The sequence below is a fragment of the Chiloscyllium plagiosum genome, unplaced genomic scaffold, assembly GCF_037043375.1.
Source record: "Chiloscyllium plagiosum isolate Xiang-an unplaced genomic scaffold, Cpla_swu_hap1 HiC_scaffold_21, whole genome shotgun sequence".
In the NCBI taxonomy this organism is placed as follows: Eukaryota; Metazoa; Chordata; class Chondrichthyes; order Orectolobiformes; family Hemiscylliidae; genus Chiloscyllium; species Chiloscyllium plagiosum.
Window position 1 is genome coordinate 51,001,451 of NW_028270159.1, and position 18,704 is coordinate 51,020,154.

At 43.6% G+C, this 18,704-nt stretch overlaps 2 protein-coding genes across 2 annotated transcripts in view; both read left to right on the forward strand.

Moving 5' to 3' along the window:
- Positions 1-18,704, forward strand: part of LOC122564642 (uncharacterized) — a 609,322-nt gene that overhangs the window by 249,124 nt on the left and 341,494 nt on the right. The gene's annotated exons all lie outside the window — the stretch shown is intronic.
- Positions 8,263-11,034, forward strand: rnf208 (ring finger protein 208). The gene has a single exon (XM_043719842.2). It carries the CDS (start codon positions 9,177-9,179, stop codon positions 9,912-9,914), a length of 738 nt encoding a protein of 245 aa, XP_043575777.1. The 5' UTR covers positions 8,263-9,176; the 3' UTR covers positions 9,915-11,034.

An 18,704-nucleotide genomic window follows, 5' to 3' on the forward strand; every position in this document is an offset into this window, starting at 1 on the left:
ATTGATGTAATGGAAGGTAACAGCTTTATTACTTTAACTCAGATGGTGACTTCCTACATTGCATCCAGGCATGTTATTCATTGCTGCTGGGAGCTAGCTGCTGTTATTATTGGACAGTTTCCTGGCACTCCTGTGACACTGCAACCCAATGTAAACCCTCTCTCTCTGCTTCTTCCTTCCTTCAGAATTTCAGTGGTCCCACAAGAACCACCTGCCATTCTGTGTCCTGCTGACCATGCTGGCAGATGCATTTCTAAACAGAGGCCTCTGCCTGTTAAGCCACAGTGACAGCCATTTTCAGCATCTGTTGTTCTCCAGAATTTGCAATATCGCACAAACTCCCAAACAGAGGTGTGTTTCATTATGACAGCATTCCCACCCACTCCACCCTGAGGTTATGGAACTACCATTCAGATCATAGATACATCAAGAGGGGGAGGGCTACGTATATTACTGGGTGGGTGATCTTCTTACAAAACTGGAATGGAAAATGTGCAAAATCTTTCCAGAGAGACCTTTGATGGACAATGCAAGAACTATGTGTATCTTTTTGTATGTGTCTATGTCACTGTGGTTGCTCTGGGGGTGGTACGTGAAGGTTATGTGTTAACTGAATTATATCGTGTGGTTGTGTTGGAGCAGCAATGACTTCACATTGTCTAACCTCGACACATTAGACAAGTTTCCTTCTTGGGGCTAGAGGGAAACAAGAGGTTGTGCTTTCTTGCTGTGATTAAGCTATATGTTGAGGTATATACTTGCATTTCAAATTTGCACTTTTCCTGCCCTTATTGCAGCTTTGACTCTATTTACTGGAGACACTATCAGTTATTCCTAGTGACTGCTTTTCATCAGGTCATGTTGCGGCTGTACAGGACAATGGTTAGGCCACTTTCGGAATACTGCATGCAATTCTGATCTCTGTGCTATAGGAAGGATGTTGTGAAACTTGAAAGGGTTCAGAAATGATTTACAAGGATGTTGCCAGGGTTTGAGCTATAGGGAGAGGCTGTATAGCCTGGGGCTATTTTCCCTGGAATGCCAGAGGCTGAGGGGTGATCTTATAGAAGTGTATAAAATCATAAGGGGCATGGACAGGGTAGATAGACAAGGTCTTTACCCCAGGGTAGGAGAGTCCAGAACAAGAGGGCATAGGTTTAGGGTGAGAAGGGAAAGATTTAAAAGGGACCTAAGGGGCAACTTTTTCATGCAGAGGGTGGTGCATGTAGGGAATAAGCTGGCAGAGGAAGTGGTGGAGGCTGGTACAATTACAACATTTAAAAGGCATCTGGATGGGTATATGAACAGGAAGGGTTAGAGGGATATGGGCCAAATGCTAGAAAATGGGACTAGAATTCCTTAGGATATCTGGTTGGCATGGATGAGTTGGAACGAAGGGTCTGTTTCCGTGCTGTACATCTGTATGACTCTATGACCCAGATGCTGGGTGTTTTCACTCTTTGGTTATTGCTGCTTGCCCAGGTGGCTTGCACCGATTGGATATTTTATGTCACATGTGTTGCACTTTACTGATGGGTCCTCTAACAGTGAACCTAAACTGACATCTTTTTATTTACATTTGCATTAAAAGAGTACTATTTCAAATAAGGCACTTTGTTACATTTTTGATACTGTACAAGAAGCAGAAATATTTTAATGTATTTGACCATTACTTGTGTAAGTAGAAAGGGCACTCGTTCATGCCTGGTCAACATGGCTATCTTAAAATGGTATACAGCTCATTTTTATTGTGATTCAATTGTTTCCGCCATTATCAGACTTTCACTGGTTCAATGCCTTCCACATTTACTTTGATTAATCAATATGCCAAAACGTGTTTCAAAATTGTTTAGGTTGCTATTTCATATTGGTCTGCTGTGCCCTAGTTCTGACTGGTTTAATTCTCACTGATCTGTTGTATCCATAACTCGATCTCTTTGGTCTGCATTTTTTCCATTTGTTCAAGGACCTATTGCTGGAACATCATTTATTGACCATCCCGAGTTGCCCTTAAGAAGGTGGTTGAAATCTTTGAGGAGAAAGTGAGGTCTGCAGATGCTGGAGATCAGAGCTGAAAATGTGTTGCTGGAAAAGCGCAGCAGGTCAGGCAGCATCCAGGGAACAGGAGAATCGACGTTTCGGGCATAAGCCCTTCTTGAAGAATTCCTGAAGAAGGGCTTATGCCCGAAACGTCGATTCTCCTGTTCCTTGGATGCTGCCTGACCTGCTGCGCTTTTCCAGCAACACATTTTCAGCTTAAGAAGGTGGTGCTGAGCTGCCTTCATGAAGACTGCAGTACATATTCTGTAGGTGGTTCTATAATGCTGTTAAGAAAGGAGTTCCAGGATTTTGACCCAGTGACAGTGAAGGAACAGCAATCTGTGTTGTGCCTTTGTTTAACAAGGCTGTAAGGAACTATAGACCTGTGAGCCTGACTTCAGTGGTGGGTAAGTTGTTGGAGGTGATTCTGAAAGATAGGGTTTATATGCGTTTTGAGAGGCAAGGAATCATTAGTGATAGTCAGCATGGTTTTGTGCAAGGGAAATGATGTCTCACAAACTTGATTGAGTTTTTTTGAGGAAGTGACCAAAAAGATTAATGAGGGCAGAACGGTAAACGTTGTCTACATGGACCTTAGTTAAGCCTTTGACAAAGTTCTGCATAGTAGACTAATTAATAAATTTAGATCGCATGGGATTCAGGGTGTACTTGCCAATTGGATACAAAATTGGCTTGACAGTAGGAAACAAAGGGTGGTGGTGGAGGATTGTTTTTTGGACTGAAGGCCTGTGTCCCACAGGGATCAGTGCTGGGTCTACTTTTGTTTGTCATTTAGAGTAGATGATTTAGATGACAATATAGAAGGCATGCTTAGTAAGTTTGCGAATGACCCCAATATTGTAGTATAGTGGACAGTGAAGAAGGTTACTTGAGCTTCCAAATAGAACTTGATGAATTTGGTCAATGGGATGAGGAGTGGCAGATGGGGTTTAATTTGGATCAAAGGTATTGCATTTTGGCAAAACAAACAAGGGCAGGAGTTATTCAATTAAAAGTAGGCCTTGCTTAGTGTTGTAGAATGGAGAGACTTAGGGGTACAAGTTCATAATTCTTCGAAGTTTGCATCACATATAGGCAGGGTGGTTAAGAAAGTGTTTAACACTTTGTCTTCATTGCACAGGCCTTTGAGTACAGGAGTTAGGAAGTCATGTTGACGATGTGCAGGACATCAGTAAGGCCTCTCCTGGAGTACTTTGTCCAGTTCTGGTCACCTGTTACAGGAAGGATAATATCAAGCAGGAGAGGATTCAAAGAAGATTTTGCTGAAAATGGAAGGTTTGCCTTATAAGGAGAGGCTAGGACCTCTTTCATTGAAGTGTAGGAGATGGAGGGATGGTCTAGAGGTTTTTAATATCATGAGGCGTATGGATCAGGTGAATGGCAGGTTTCTTTTCTTTATGTGGGGGGGATTTCATGACGAGGGGGCATTTTTTAAGGTGAGAGAAGAAAAATTAAAAAGCACACAAGAGGCAACCTTTTTACATAGAGAGTGTTTCGTGTGTGGAATGAACTTCCAGAAGAAGTGGTAGAGGAGGTACAGTTACATTTAAAAGGCATTTACATAAGTACATGAATAAGAAAGGTTTGGAGGGATACAGGCCAAGCGCTGGAAGATGGGCCTAGTTTAGTTTAAGATTGTGGTTGGCATGGACTGGTTGGACCAGAGGGTCTTTTTCTGTGCTATATGACTCTATGACTGCATATTTCCAAGTCAGGATGGTGACTGAGTTGGAGAAGACCTTCAGGTGGTGGTGTTCCCATGCGTCTGCTGCCCTTGTCATCCTAGCTGGTAGCTGCTGTGGGTTTGGAAAAGTGCTGTCTAGCCAGCCTTGTGAGTTTCTGCAGTGCATCTCTGAATTACTTCAGGTTGTCTATTATAAATTTTGTATCGCCATTAGATATTCTTCTGAGTTCAGTGACATCATTCACACCCATAATCAGACCTCATGTTACCCATGAACTGAAGAGTTCCTTTCTATATTCCAGGATCTGTAATAGTAGGTTGAATCTTACATCTTTTTGGCTGTCAGTTTTGTTGAGTTTCATGGCGGGTTTCTATCTGTGAGCCCTAATGAGATTTTCTTGCTATCTTACCAAACATGCCTCGTTACTTACCTGCTGCACCCCAATGGTGTCCTCTTAACCAATGCTGGCTTGATTTTACCAGTGCCTGGATAGTCTATAATAGACTGCCATTCCTGTCACTCATGCCATTTTTAAATGGCTAATGTGCACTATCAGGCCGGAGCTGACCTGCAGAGTTCCTGACACTTGCCTCAGACATTGCAGATAAGGGGAATTTGGCATTTGCTTTGCACACAGGCACCTGGGAGCCCTGACAGACAGGGTGGTGCAGACAAGGGTTATCATCTTCCCCCAGGAGTGGCAGAGAGGCCACAATATCCAAATGTGGCAGCCTCACCCGAGGTTACCACCTTGGTCAATGCAGTCTTCACCCTCCCGAGAAATGCCCAGCATTGGAGGAAGCTCAGTCCCCCTCTCTGCTCTGCCATCTACATTCTGTTATTTCACACTCACTTTCTCTCTGCTACTATAACCTCTTCTCACTGAGGCACATGTTACACCAATCTCAGTATTGTATGCAACATACTCCTTAACTCACTCGGATCCACCCAATCCACCCCACACTACTAACCTTGCGTATCCTCTGCACTGCCTAACCACTCCCTCAGAATACTTTGCCATTTTTCCTCCACCTTCAGCTGCCCTAACATCTTTACCACTTCTTCATAGCTCCCTTAATAACTGCCTTTCTCTCATTATAGGAGAAAACAGTCATAACAGGGCAGAAAACGCAAAAATGGGTGATGGATGCTGACATTCAGATCTTCACCCTTTATGAAGAAAGGATCCTGACCCTGACCCTGACTTCCCGAGCAGCTGACTGACTATATCCAATCCCCTGCACTGGTATTGGAGGATGCCTTTGACTTACTGGGCCAGGATCTCTTGGCTGTAGGATATCTGCTTTGACCTGACAGATAATTGCTGACATCCATGGCAAGTTTCCTAGCTTTGTGTCTGCACTAAACACCAAGGCAACAGAGATACTGCAACCCTGGTAGCTCTGACTGTCAGGACGTATAGCAAGAAGACAAGGCAAGGCCAGGCTGGGATGCTATGACCATCCAGCTGGGCTCAAAGTGAATGAGCACTCAAAGAGCAAGTGAGCAGGACCGGCACGCAGTCTGATTCAAATCTGCAGTGGGGTGCATGTTCCTGCATGTGAAGTGTCCTCACAGCAGCAGTGTAATGGTGGTTCCCAGTACGCCCCAAGGTCCAGCATGGTCAGAAGACTATAACATGCAGAAGCAGAAATAGGCCATTCAACCTATTGAGTCTGCTCCACCATTTAATAAGTCTTGGCTGATCTGATAAACCTCAAGTGCTCCACTTTCCACCCTTGTCCCTGTAGTTCCTTTACTGATTAAGAATCTGTCTATCTCAGCACTGTATACACTTAATGACCCATTCCTGACAGCCTTCTGTGGTAATGAGTTCCAGAGATTCAGTAGCTCCTATGAGGAGAAATTCCTCCTCATCTCAGTTTGAAGTGAGATGATGTCCTCTGGTCTTAGACTTTCCTGCAAGAGGACACAACCTGTCTGTATCTACCCTGTCAAATCCCCGAAGAATCTTCTCTGCTTCACCTCTCATTCTCCTAAATTCCAATGAGAGTAGGCCCAATCTTCTCAACCTCTTCTCATAAGACAGTCCCTTCAAATCTATTATCAACCTAGTGAACCTTCTGTGGACTGCCTCAATACAAGTATATTTTTCCCTAGATAAAGGGCCCAAAACTGTTCACAGATTTCTAGCTGTGGTCAGACTGGTGCCTTGTATAGTTTTAGCAAGATCACCCTACTTTTACACTCCATTCCTTTTGGAATAAAGGCCACTATTCCATTTGACTTCTCTATTACCTGCTGAACGTGGTTGTAAGTTCCACCTCTCAGTGGGAGAAATACCCACCCTCAACTCTTGCAGTCCCAGCAGCACAAGAGGTCAGTAACAGGCATTACTGGGACTGTGAGCAGTCCCAGGCTAGAAGCCAATGGGATCACAGACCTTGGTAAGTTGACAGTATTGGGTGGAGAGGTTTCAAGCATCTTAGGCAGCAGGGCAAGGGGATTAGAGGTTGAAACTTTATTGCTGGAACAGCACAGCAGGTCAGGCAGCATCCAGGGAACAGGAGATTCGACGTTTCGGGCACAGGCCCTTCTTCAGGAATGAGCAGAGAGTGTTCCGCAGGAGAAGATAAAAGGTAGGGAGGAGGGACTTGGAGGAGGAGCGTTGGAAATGTGATACCTATCACATTTCCAACGCCCCTCCTCCAAGTACCTATCACATTTCCAACGCCCCTCCTCCAAGTACCTATCACATTTCCAACGCCCCTCCTCCAAGTCGTAAGTTCCACCTCTCAGTGGGAGAAATACCCACCCTCAACTCTTGCAGTCCCAGCAGCACAAGAGGTCAGTAACAGGCATTACTGGGACTGTGAGCAGTCCCAGGCTAGAAGCCAATGGGATCACAGACCTTGGTAAGTTGACAGTATTGGGTGGAGAGGTTTCAAGCATCTTAGGCAGCAGGGCAAGGGGATTAGAGGTTGAAACTTTATTGCTGGAACAGCACAGCAGGTCAGGCAGCATCCAGGGAACAGGAGATTCGACGTTTCGGGCACAGGCCCTTCTTCAGGAATGAGCAGAGAGTGTTCCGCAGGAGAAGATAAAAGGTAGGGAGGAGGGACTTGGAGGAGGGGCGTTGGAAATGTGATAGGTACTTGGAGGAGGGGCGTTGGAAATGTGATAGGTATCACATTTCCAACGCCCCTCCTCCAAGTCCCTCCTCCCTACCTTTTATCTTCTCCTGCGGAACACTCTCTGCTCATTCCTGAAGAAGGGCCTGTGCCCGAAACGTCGAATCTCCTGTTCCCTGGATGCTGCCTGACCTGCTGTGCTGTTCCAGCAATAAAGTTTCAACTTTGATCTCCAGCATCTGCAGACCTCACTTTCTCCTCCAAGGGGATTAGAGGTGTAGGTTTCAAATCCAGATGGAGGGGAAGGAAAGGTGACGATTATCTGATGATGCACAATGAACACCTTCCATAAATAATACCACTTTTCCTTCCCACTCTTTTGAAAGCTTTATTCAAAAAAATCAGGCTGCCTACCTGCCAATGCCAACCATTACATAGCAAGGGCATCACAATATTGAGGTCTAGGCAATTATTAATTATTTACCTACAATGAAGGCGATTGAATAAGCAATGCCAAACTCAACACATTCTGGTATCATGAGAGACACGTCAAGGATGATTGGGAAGGAGGTGAACTTGCTGCCTGACCTATTTTACAGGCCCCTCTCCCCACCAAAAGCACAGCCAGCCATGAGTTATAAACTCCAAACCAAATGTAAGGTTCTGAGTACAGAATGCCGACATCCGTCTAATTTAAAAATCTTAACAGCAGGAGATAGTCAAGGCTTTTAGCCTGTACAGAGTCTTTTCATCTGCCCCAGATGTTGTTCTTTTGGCTCTGTACGTCTCATACCTTGTTCTCATTGGGTCAGAGTTTATTCTTTTCTCTCAATGAGTTAGTCCATGTCTTTGTAAAGCACTGTTTGCGATAAGCCTCACCTTAAACTTTTCTGAGGACTCAGTGTACTTTAGCACAGTGTGGAACCCCTTTCCTTTCATCAACCGACTGTCAGCCTATAATCAGCAGGCTTTTAAAACTCAAACTTAGTGTCTTGTTCTCACAACTTCTAAATTTATCTTGTCTTCTCTCCTAATCTGTTTGATCTGTGTCATTTTCTGAAGTGTAAACATTCATTCTTAAGTCAAAACTTGTGAATGAACTGAAAGCATTCATTTTAATTTTCTTTGGCAGCACCTCATGGAATTAAACATTCTATTGGGTCCCTTTTGTCTTGAAAATTCAAATATCATTGTCACAAGCATTCAATAAATGTCACTGTCCTGAGACATTTTGACAGTGAAAGCACGTCAAACAGACTTCAAAAGGGACTAAAAACAAATATTATTTCCTTTTCGTCATTGCCCATTATCAAACTGCAGATAGTTAGAGGTGTCAGAAGACAGCAGTCAACATTGAACACAGAGGGAGAGCGGAGGGGTTAAGTGTGTGAACTATCTAGAGGTGACCTCGCTGACTAGGAGGGTGTGAAATACTCAGGGGAATAACTGCCTTCTCTTGCAGTAGCAGCACTAAGCCACTGTGACTCAGGAAGGAAATGGCAACAGCATCATCCTCTGCTTTCTCAGCATCGATTGCAACACAGCACAAAGCCTTTGAAGGTTAGGCAGATGAATGAAAAAGACAAGCAGCTCGAGGTTGTTTCAGTTGCAGAGGTAGCCTGTGTTGAGGTACTGCGGCCTGGAGCCCCTACACTGTGCTGAATGAGAGAAATGTGAGCTCGCTGCAGTACTGCAGTGCTGCTGCAGACAATACTGCCATCGGAGGTAAACAGAGGGCTCCGAGAGACAGCAAGACAGGGAGAGAGAGAGAGCAAGCTGCAGAGGAGCCACTGCCCTTACTGTCAATACAGAGACGGATACTCTGCTGTTAGAAGGAGGACTGGGATCAGTTGAAAACTGGAAGCACCAGATTTACTACAAGCGCAGGTAACGTGATTCAAGCAAGCATCTTCATACAGCTCACTATTGCTTAACTGAGGGCTTCTGTGTCGTTCACTCAGTTCTGTCATAGACCTTTCTTCTGGGATATGTTTGCAGTATTCGCCTGCTCACTTCATTCATATTGCAGCATTCACAGCTGTTAAGAGATTGAGCATCCAGGAGAGGAAGAGAAGTCGGGACGTACAGTTATAAAAGCTGACACTCAGTGCACCTCAGCTTCGTTATATAAGGAACACGGTGTTTGGAACCAGTGTGGACTATGCAAACGATTCAGGATGTTTCGTACAGATGGTGTTGCAGCCTGAACTGACTGTATGGATAGTGAAGGTTCCTGGTGCAAAGTGAGAAACCTGCAAAGGTGCAGAGATGGTCAGACAGCGAAGGGAGTGCAGGCCTTACCTGTGAAGCAGGCTGCCTAGTCGCAGCTGGGACTCTCATGGCGTGCCTGAAACAGCAGCAGGCTGCCATCAAGATGGAGGCAGTGAAGATTGTGCCAGTGGAGAAGTTTGCGGAGTGCCCGAACTCGCAGGGCAGGTACGGGCCCGCGCAGTGTGTCCGCGAACCCCCGCTTGTGGGAAAGTGTGCCTGGCCCCTAGAGTCCGAGATCATTGCAAACCAGGCCTGTGCTGACGTCCCCACCCTGGAGAAAGCCCGGAGCCCGAGCGGGCTGGCCCGGACACCACCCCGCCGTGAGAAATTTGTCCAGGGTCATCGCAAGGCCAGTGGAGAACTGTGTTACCACCGGCAGACACCATCGGACGAGGTCATCGTTAATCAGTACGTCCTTCACCAGTCAACCACGTCTGAGCCCCTGGAATGCCCCACCTGTGGCCATGTGTATAATGCCACCAACAAACGTCCACGGATCCTCTCCTGTCTCCATTCAGTGTGCGAGGAGTGCCTGCAGATCCTCTACGAGTCCTGCCCCAAGTACAAGTTCATCTCGTGCCCCACTTGCCGCCGGGAGACCGTGCTGTTCACCGACTATGGCCTGGCCGCTCTGGCCATCAACACCAGCATCCTGGCCCGGCTGCCAGCTGAAGGCCTTGCCACCAATCCGGGCCAGTGGGGCAGTGAGGCTGACCGTAGCTGCTACCAAACCTTCCAGCAGTACTGCGGGGCAGCCTGCAGCTGCCAGCTCCGAAACCCACTGTCTTCCTGTGTCATCATGTAAACGGATTCCCAATTTCACAGAGTAACATTTGTGACCAAAAAAAAGATTACCCCAAGACTGAACAACTTGCTGTGCTTTCTCAGCAATCTATATGGTAAATTATCTATAACTGCATTATCTCATCTGGGAGTTTCTGTGTTTTCTGTGAAATCAAAGGTATCAAATTCAGGTTGAGTGGCAAGTATTATGCAGTCTTGATAGTTTTGCCTGGGAGGCAGTGTTGCCAAGCAACCTGTACATTCTTGACTCTGACCTCGGAATTGCTTCTTTTTCCACCCCAGTATTATATGATGCCTAAAACCATTGCCAAAGCAGCAAGTGTTTTAAAGTGTTGCCCTCTTTAGGTTGGTAAAGCTTAATGTGTTCAAGATGCACACCACACTATCCAGCAGCCTACTGAGATCCATTCCATTCTATTCTAGGCCCTGCCCAGTGCCCTCAATCTTTCACCAGAATGCAGTATCTGGCAAGGACATTTTGTTTAACCTGAAGTTTAGATTTTGATTGTTAGACAAAGAAAGAAGGGTTTAGTAGCACTTATTTTTAATTGCACGCATCCTCACCTAAACCACAGACCTGCCTCAAACCTCGATGACGTCAGGGGCACGCTTGTAGCTTTTGTGCAGTGTCAGCCCTGCCAAACTCAGCATCAGGAGTGATCGTCCTGGGCCAGCTGCCTCTGCACTTCAGCACCGTGCAACCTCCCCAGACACCCCCCCCCCCCTCACACACACACACACCCTCCCACCTCCCAACTCTAAGCCACTGTGGTTTTTGAGGGGCTGAAAAGGGTTATGACCATAGGTTTCTACATCCACCTGTCCGTCACAGTAACCAGTTAATAAAGGCTGCTCTCACCTGTGTGTCTGAGTGCATTGGTTTTGCTTTTGCTCCTTGTCCCACCCCAGAATCCCAACCTTGGGCTGTAAGAAGCCATTCACACATTTAACACATCAGATGGAGAAATACCAGTCTTTGGCTCCAAGTTAGGTGTATGGGGGAGCACCTACTGCCAAAGGTAACAGTCAGTGCTGGAGAGCTCACCGAGAGCCATGCTAGGAACACAAAGAATGTTTCTTTATTGATTGTATTCTGTGAATAAACTCTATATTAGACCTTCCATTTGTCTTTGTACTACTAAATAATGAGTTAAGTAGATAAGCGTTAGCGCATCTCCCACAAAGGGTTAAACTCAAAGCAATGACTGGTGAACACTGATGCAAAGACTGACACTGCAACATAATGGGGTGTCTCTGAGTGGGTTCCTCACTCCATCCTCCCCCTCACTTTACACCAAACATTTAAATACTCGTATCAAATTTTATTATCAAAATATTTCTGAGCCAAATTGTGCTTAAAAAACAAACTGCTTTTCATCAGTTGCTAACTAAGATGCAGGGAAGCAGACTAAAGAATGGAGGCAACAAGGTGAATATCACAGGTAGTTGCCTGTGTACCACAGGCCACAAAGCTGCAGATTGTACATCACAGTCTCGATATCACAGATGCAGGTTAGATAACACAGTACTGCCTCAGCTTCGCACAGCACCAATAGCAGCAAGCACCTTGGTGACTATCATTGAGAGAAGGCTGTGTGTTACAAAGGGGTAAGCTGAAGTTTAGGGTGTGGGTTGAAAATTTTAGAGTGCCATTTTGAGTATATCATTGTGCAGATTGAGTCTTCCAAGGTATGGTGCAAGTATTTTACAGAACGTTGACTATCACACAGTGTTGCTTAAGTGCTTCAGGATATTATTTGAAGATGTAGTTTGGCTATTGCAGAGAATACTGAGTATTTCAAGGTAATTGTATTTCCAAAGGTGTTTTGAGTATACTCAATCATAGCTTGAATACTTGAAGGTGTAGGTTGGGTATTGCAGAACACAGTCAGCCTATGTTAGGGGATAATTTAACATGTTGTAGGGTGTAATTTGTGTAATTAGAGTAAGTTGGATATTGCAAGGTTTAGTTTGAGTAATTCAGTTTCGGTTCTCCAGGGTGTAATTTCAGTACTGCAGATATGTCAGGCTCTGAGTTGAATATTGCAGGGTTTGGACATAGTGTGATTGGGTGTGGGCTGAATACTTGGCTAAAGAGAAAAGCTTGTGGTTCAGTGGGTATCGCCGCTGCCTCTGAGCCAGAAGCTGCAAGTTCAAGTCCATGTTGGTGCTGGAGGTCAAAGAATGTACATTCATAACAGCCAAACAGGTTGAGTATCAGCACATGGACTGAAATACAGTAAGAGTGGGAGAGATTCCAGGTCATCCCAATGGTAGAAGTAAACTTGGAGCCTCTACCATCGCTATCCAGCTCCAATCTCCAAAATTGTGTGAAGAGCACATTGCCGTAGCGACATGAGTGAACTATAACACACATGCATACATTGAATATTATAGAGTATTGGTCAGAATTGTTTTGGGGATCAAAACCTGATTGGATATCATGTCAGGGTAGATTTTAAAGATCAGAATTTGATTGGCTAGTTTCCCATGATTCATTTGGGAATCAGAGTCTGATTGAATAGTATCTCAGTATCGGTTTCTGAAAAGAATCTGATTGGATAGTATCTCAGGATCAGTTTCTGAATTTGAATCTGATTGGATAGTATCTCAGGATCAGTTTCTGAATTTGAATCTGATTGGACAGTTTATCAGGATTGGTTTCTGAATCAACGTCTGTTGGGATAATCCAGCTTATGCAATTGGAGTCAGTTGGTTAGCTACAGTCCGGCCAATCTTGTGAAGTCCTGAGAGATGAGTTACTTTGTGCTGGTATTGGCTGAGATGGGATTTTACAGCTTCCTGCACCACAGAGTACAGAAACTTTAACAAAAAAAAGCAAAATTATTTACATGCTGGAAATCTGAAGTAAAAGCAGATAATGCTGGTAATACTCAGCAGGCCAGGCACCATCTTGTGGAGACAGAATCCAAGTTAATCTGCCATTCAAGTCTCTTAAAATAACTTAAGAAGGAGTGTAAATGTCTGCATGAGTGAACTGTTGAAACTTCAACAAATCCCTCCAAGAATGAGGATCAACTTGTCTGCCAAATAAAAAAGTGAACCGTGAATGTGGGTAGCATCTTTGACATTCACCTTGTGGGCTTTGAGTGTTTCCAAAACCCCTGCAAATGTTCACAACACAGTATTTGACATTATGGATTATGAAGTTCTTGAGCAGATTAATATGAAAAAAATGCCAGAGCTGTTGGGGGTTTTGGCAGGTTAACAAGTGGACAAAAGACCAAGTTCAGATGAGTTGTATCCCAGACTGTTGTGGTAGACAAGGGACAAAGTTACAGGGGCCCTGACTCAAATTTTTAAAATGTCTCTGTTCTCAGGAGGGATCCCAGAGGACTGCAAGAGAGCGAATGTGATTTCACATTTTATGGTTTTCAGTAAGGCCTTTGACAAGGTCCCACATGGGAAACTGATAAAGAAAGTAAAAGCACATGGAATCCAGGACAGCTTGGCAAGATGGATCCAAAAGAGGCAGATAATGCTGGTCGAAGGCTGTTTGTGTGACAGGAGCCTGATATGCAATGGCATACCACAGGGATTAGTGCTGGGTCCTGTCTTGTTTGTGATATTCATAAATGATATGGATGATAATATGTGATAAGTACGATTGCAGATGGCACAAAGATTGGCCAGGTGGTTGATAGTGGGCAAGAAGATCTCAGGTTACAGGAGGATATAGGCAGAGTTGTTCAGATGTGCAGATCAATGGCAGATGGAATTTAACCCTGATAAACGTGAAGTGATGCACATTGGAAGAAGAAACAAGGTAAGGGAGAATCCAATGAATGGCAAGACACTAGGAAGCTCAGAGGAACCAAGGGATCTCGGGGTGCTTGTCCATCGACCCCTACACCTAAGGTGGCATAAGGTTGATAAGGTAGTTAAGAAGGTACATGACACACTTGTGTTTATCGGTGGTGGCATAGATTATAAGATCATGGAGGTTATGTTGGAGCTGTACAGGATTTTGGTTAGGCCACAGCTGGAGTACTGGGTGCAGTTCTGGTCACCACATTGTAGGAAAGATGTGATTGCACTGGAGGGGTTGCAGAGAATATTCACCAGGATGTTGCCTGGGATGAAACATTTTAGCAATGAAGCGAGGCTGAATAAGCTTGGGGTGTTTTCTTTGGAGAAGAGAAAGATGAAGGAGGATCTGACTGAGGTGTCAAAGATTACAGGGCATGTATAGGGTAATAGAAAGCAGCGATTCCTCTTTGTCAAAGATTCAAGAACAAGAACTTTAACATTACAGTGAAAGCCAGGATGTTTGGAAGAGATTTGAGGAAAACGATTTTACCCACAGGTTGGTGGGTGTCTGGAATGCACTGCTTAAGAGGAAGCAGGAAACCTCACAACCTGTAAAAAGTACGAGGATGAGCACTTGATGTGTCGTAATATTCAAGGTTCTCAGCCTGTTGCGAGAAACTGGGACCAGTGTAGGTAGTCGTATATTTCTGGCAGTACAGTGTTGATAAGCTAAAGGTCCTCTTCTGTACTAGAAGATTCTATGAATACAGCCTGCGATGTCTGCTAAATTCTTTACATTCATTTAAAAGTTACTTTGAGTAAAACATTCATTTGTGCAATGAAGAATGAGTCTGACTACTCATATAAGGAGAGCTGCTCATGGTTGGAAAGAGGGGACACCTGACTTCTCCACTGAGTGTGTGCAAAACTAGGACCTGAAGAAATGGGGTTGGCCTCTAAGCCAGGTCCTTACTTTTGAATTCAACGTTTATACTCATAAATGCAAGGGTCATAAAGAACTTTTTAATAATCTACATTATTTGTCATACATGCCTAAGAATATAAACAGGATCAAGCAGGGTTTCCAAGCTGAATCCCCACCACTATCTTCGATCATGACCTATCTTCTGTCTCAAAACTCCATCTGTTCACCCTATCCCCATAATTCCATTTGTTTGCAAAATCTATCAATCTCTGACTTGATCTGTTTGCTAAGTGAACACCTACAGCTCTCTGTGACAAAGAATTCCAATGTGCACACCCCACTGAATGAAGAGCTTTCTTCACATGATAATCCTTGATAGCTAGACTCTTATTCAATGACTTCCATCCTTGGGTTCAGGTTTCCCCAGCTAGAGAAACATCCCCCCAAGAGGATTCTACCCCATCAAGCCCTTTAAACGTTTTAAATATTTGATACATTTTTAATGCATACTAAGGTAAGCACGCTCTTCACTTGTTTAGGAACCCAAAATTCTGCTCAGTACTTCACATGTGATCTGAGCAATGCCCAGAATAATTACTGTGAACCAACTTTACTCTTATTCTCCAAACCTTTTGGAATGAAGGCTGCAGAACATTAGCTTGATGTGGCCACATGTTAAATTTCCTTGATCAATACAGAAGAACACCCATTTCCTTTGAATGCCAATGTTTTTGAATCTATTGCCATTTTAAAAAAGTCTGCTTTTCTATTTTTCCCCCCCAATGGATAAGTTCATACTTGCCCACATATACCCTATTGACACTTTCTTGCCTATTTACATGAGTATAATCCTTTTTCAGCCTCTCTTCCTCCTCCTCCTCACAGCTTACCTTCCCATCTTACATTGTATCATCAGAAACCTTGATATATTTCACATGGCTCCTAATTTAAGATATTGAAATATATGAGGCATAGGCAATGATCCTTGTGGTATTCACACTCTCTGTTTTCTGTTCATTAATTAATCTTCAATCCATCTTAAAATCCAATCATATTCGCCCCAAATTTGTCCAATAACCCTGTTAGTTGCAACTTAAAAAAGATATGTTCAATGTTCAACCATACTATGTGTTTTTATGTGCAATCATGTCCCAAATGTCCCTTACTGCTGTTTTTCACTTAAAAATTTATAGTTTCCTCCTTTTTCTCTTCCCTCTTTCTTGAATATTTGGGTTTGGTCTACAGGTACCATTCTAAAATCTAAGGAATTCTGGAAAATCAAAGCAAATCCATTCACAATGTCTAACTACCTCATTGAAAACTTAGAATGTAGTTCATTGGATCCAAGGGATCTGTTCCAAGTTAGTCCCATTTCTCCAGTAGTATTTCTTCATTGAAACTAAATTACTCAATCTCACTAAGTCTTTGGTTATCCACTGTTGTGAATGGAGCAAAGACGGATACAAAATATTTGTTTTAAATGCCATTTCCTATTCCCTGGTATAGTTTCTCCTATCTCTACCTATAAACGATCTATGTTTACTTTCACTTTTCTCTTCCTTAGATGCTTTGATATCTCTTTACTTTTACTTATTCAGCTAGTTTATTCATATCGTCTTTTCTCTCCATCAATTTGTTCATTATCCTTTTCTGAATTCCTCCTGATCGTTGGGCTTGGTAATCTTTCTTTGGCAAACTTAAGTCAAATAATATAATACAGTCTTTACTTTGTCTTTGCTGTCCATGATTGGACCAGTTATCCTGTGGAGTTTTTATTTCTTAAAGAAACGTAATGTATATTTGTCATGAATAATGTATTATTTAATTAAATGTTTGCTGTCTCTTAGCTACTTTCACATCATTTAATCTAAGTTCCCAATGTTCCTTTGCTAACATATCCCTCAAACCTATGTAGTTTGCTTTGTTCCAGATTTAAATGTGAGTTTCAGGTTTAATCACTCTCAAACTCAATATAAAACTCCACCACATTCTGACCACTGTTCCCTAAAGGCTCGTTAGTTATGGATTAACATTTCTCATTGTTCAAAATTATATCTTATTGCCTTGTTAGTTTCTTGATTCCCTGGTCTAGAAAGTGATCTTGAATGCATCCCATGAACTCATCCTCTGCAATATTCCAGCAAGTTTGACCTGCCTAGTCTTTATGAAAGTTAAAGTTCCTCAGGATTACTGATTCACCTTTGTTGCATGCATCTCTCATTTTTTGATTTGTATACTGTTTAATATTAAGTCGACTCTTTGGGAGGGTTATAAGTTACTCTGACGAGTGTTTTCCATCCCTTGTGGTCTCTTACGTGATTCTGCTTCTAACCTGTGTGTTAAGATCCTTTCTTTCTATTTCCTTTACACAAGCTTTTATTATGGGGGCTACCCCTCCATCTTTTCCATTTAATTTATTTCTTCTTTAAATTGGGTTTCCTGGACTATTTAGTTCCCAACACTGGTCACTTTGCAACCACATCTCCCTAACAGTATTAGATCAAATCCATTAATTTATATCTGTGATGTTAATTCATTTATTTTGTTTTAGATTCTATGCTTTGCATATTCAGATATACTCCCTTAGCTTGAAAGTTTTGTAATTTCCCCTGATGTTACCTTAAGTCACTGGTGATTTATTGCCTTTATCTCTTTCTCTCTCTTTTCCTGAATAATTTTGATCCAAATCACTGCTGTACAGGTGTGCCTTTCTTTTACTGCTTTGCATAGAATCATATGTTCCCTTCGGCCCAACAAGTCGACACCGACCCTCTGAAGAGTAACCCACTCAGACCTATTCCCCTGCTTCTTTGCACTTACCCTGACTAATGCACCTAACCTACACATCCCTGAATGCTATGGGCAATTTAACACAGCCAATTCACCTAACCTGCACATCTTTGGAGGAAACCCACACACGGGGAGATTGTGCAAACTCCAGACAGTCACCTGAGCGGGAATCGAACCCGGGTTCCTGGCGCTGTGAGGCAGCAGTGCTAACCACTAAGCCACAGTGCTGCCCCACTTTATTCATACATTTAACCATTTAATCTGTTTATTCCTGTACCAATGTTAAAACTGTATTAGTAATTCATATTATCACTCCTCATTCTTCCACCTAAGCATACTATTTCATACTTCTCTGTATTAAATTTCATCTACCATGCGTGTTTCCCTTTTCACCAACCTGTCAATGTCCTTCAAGAGCTGATTACTGTCCTCCTCGTTGTTTGTTACATTTCCATCTCAAACTTTAGGAGTGCAGTTTATAGGGTCGGTTTCACTGAACATTCTGTGCCAGAACCCTTCAGATCAGTGAGGTCGAGGGCTGTTCATAGTGCAAAGTTCCAACAGTGACCCACTGCTATGACTTTTAAGATTAGATTAGATTAGATTTTAAGATTAGATTAGATTAGATTACATTACAGTGTGGAAACAGGCCCTTCGGCCCAACAAGTCCACACCGCCCCGCCGAAGCGCAACCCACCCAGACCCCTACATTTACCCCTTACCTAACACTACGGGCAATTTAGCATGGCCAATTCACCTGACCTGCACATCTTTGGACTGTGGGAGGAAACCGGAGCACCCGGAGGAAACCCACGCAGACACAGGGAGAACGTGCAAACTCCACACAGTCAGTCGCCTGAGGCAGGAATTGAACCCGGGTCTCCGGCGCTGTGAGGCAGCAGTGCTAACCACTGTGCCACCGTGCCACCCACCAACTTTCAACTGATATTGTAAAATCCACTTTCTGCTGTGGATTTTATAAAAATGTAATGTGAAAGAGCAGAAATGCCAAATCCTACTTTATTAATGTAGACTTTGTGGGTTGTTTATCTACTGCAAGCCAATGTGCCCTAGGAAGTCTTGATGGCGTAACTTTGCAGAGTGAACAAAATGATAACACAGGGCTGCAGCCCTTTCATCTGACCATGCCCCGCATAGAAACGGGTATACCCTGAGGACAAGAGTCACTTGCATTGCCATAGCCTCCAGGGCTGTGGTCCAAGAGCTGCGAAATAGGATTCATGTAGCCAGATCTTGTTGACCAACGCAGACACAAAGGGCCGAATGGCTTCCTGTCTATGAGTC